At 58.9% G+C, this 1,185-nt stretch overlaps 1 protein-coding gene across 1 annotated transcript in view; it reads left to right on the top strand.

The window, feature by feature from the left end:
- Window positions 1-1,185, top strand: part of PRR12 (proline rich 12) — a 47,689-nt gene that overhangs the window by 36,328 nt on the left and 10,176 nt on the right. The window contains exon 10 of the mRNA XM_011966074.1: window positions 151-623. Within this exon, the coding sequence (XP_011821464.1) occupies window positions 151-623 (473 nt within the window). The remainder of the gene's footprint in view (window positions 1-150; window positions 624-1,185) is intronic.

The raw sequence follows: 1,185 nt of genomic DNA, 5'->3' as shown, positions 1-1,185 counted from the left end.
CCCAGAGAGGGAGGGTAACAGACACCCAGAGAGAGGAGGGGACAGTATGAGAGAAGCTGTTTCTGTGCCTAGGGCACTGAGCAGGGGCAATGAGGAGAACTTGGGTTCTCAGGGGCTACTGACTACCTTCCCTTCTCTGTTCCCTTCTAGACGCTCTGGGCAGGCCAAGAACCCCACATCTGCTGGGGGTAGCTCTGCACCTCCCCCTAAGGCCCCAGCACCACCTCCCAAGCCTGAGACCCCTGAAAAGACGACATCTGAAAAGCCCCCAGAGCAGACGCCTGAGACGGCTATGCCTGAGCCCCCTGCCCCCGAGAAGCCCTCCCTCCTGCGGCCTGTCGAGAAGGAAAAGGAGAAGGAGAAGGTGACGCGTGGGGAGCGGCCACTGCGGGGCGAGCGGGCCGCCAGCGGACGGCAGACGCGGCCAGAGCGGAGTCTCGCCACAGGACAGCCTGCCACATCCCGGCTGCCTAAAGCCCGGCCTACCAAGGTGAAGGCTGAACCGCCCCCTAAGAAGAGGAAGAAATGGCTGAAGGAGGCAGGGGGCAACGCTGCGGCAGGCGGGGGCCCACCAGGCAGCTCCTCGGACTCGGAGTCCTCCCCTGGAGCCCCCAGCGAGGACGGTGAGGCCCCAGGCAGCCTCAGGGCTGCAGGGGTGGGTGGGAAAGGGACGACACAGGTGAGGGCTGTCCAGAGGACTCTAGGTAGCCTCAGCAGGATGGTAACAACTAGTATGTTACAGATAATGGCAGCAGCTGACAGTCACGGGGCATCTAACTGCACAACAGGCTGCCTGCTAAGAAGCTGATGGATGTTAACTTGTGTAATTTTCACCCATCCTAGTAGGTAGATACTGTTACCCTCATCTACAGGTGAGGAAGCCGAGGCACCAAGAGACGGCAGCATAGTCTGTGTTGGGTGCCCACCAGAGTTGCAACTGAGCCCAGGGTGCCTCGGACTCTACTCTTCAGTGCTGCGTTCTGCCTCGTAACAGGCAGGATTTGAGGGCTGAGGAAAATGTGGGACTAGGTGGCTGTCCTGGAGACTCTGTGATGGTGGGGTTTCCTATGAGGCCCTGGGTGACACTGAGAAAGAGGCATAACCTCTTGTGCCTTAATGATCTCACCTGTAAAATGGGTTCATAACAGACGAAGGCCATAGGAGAGTGCCGGTCTTTTTTTTTTT

Source organism: Mandrillus leucophaeus, unplaced genomic scaffold, assembly GCF_000951045.1.
Source record: "Mandrillus leucophaeus isolate KB7577 unplaced genomic scaffold, Mleu.le_1.0 Scaffold74, whole genome shotgun sequence".
Lineage (NCBI taxonomy): Eukaryota > Metazoa > Chordata > Mammalia > Primates > Cercopithecidae > Mandrillus > Mandrillus leucophaeus.
This window is presented reverse-complemented; position numbering and strand designations above follow the sequence as displayed.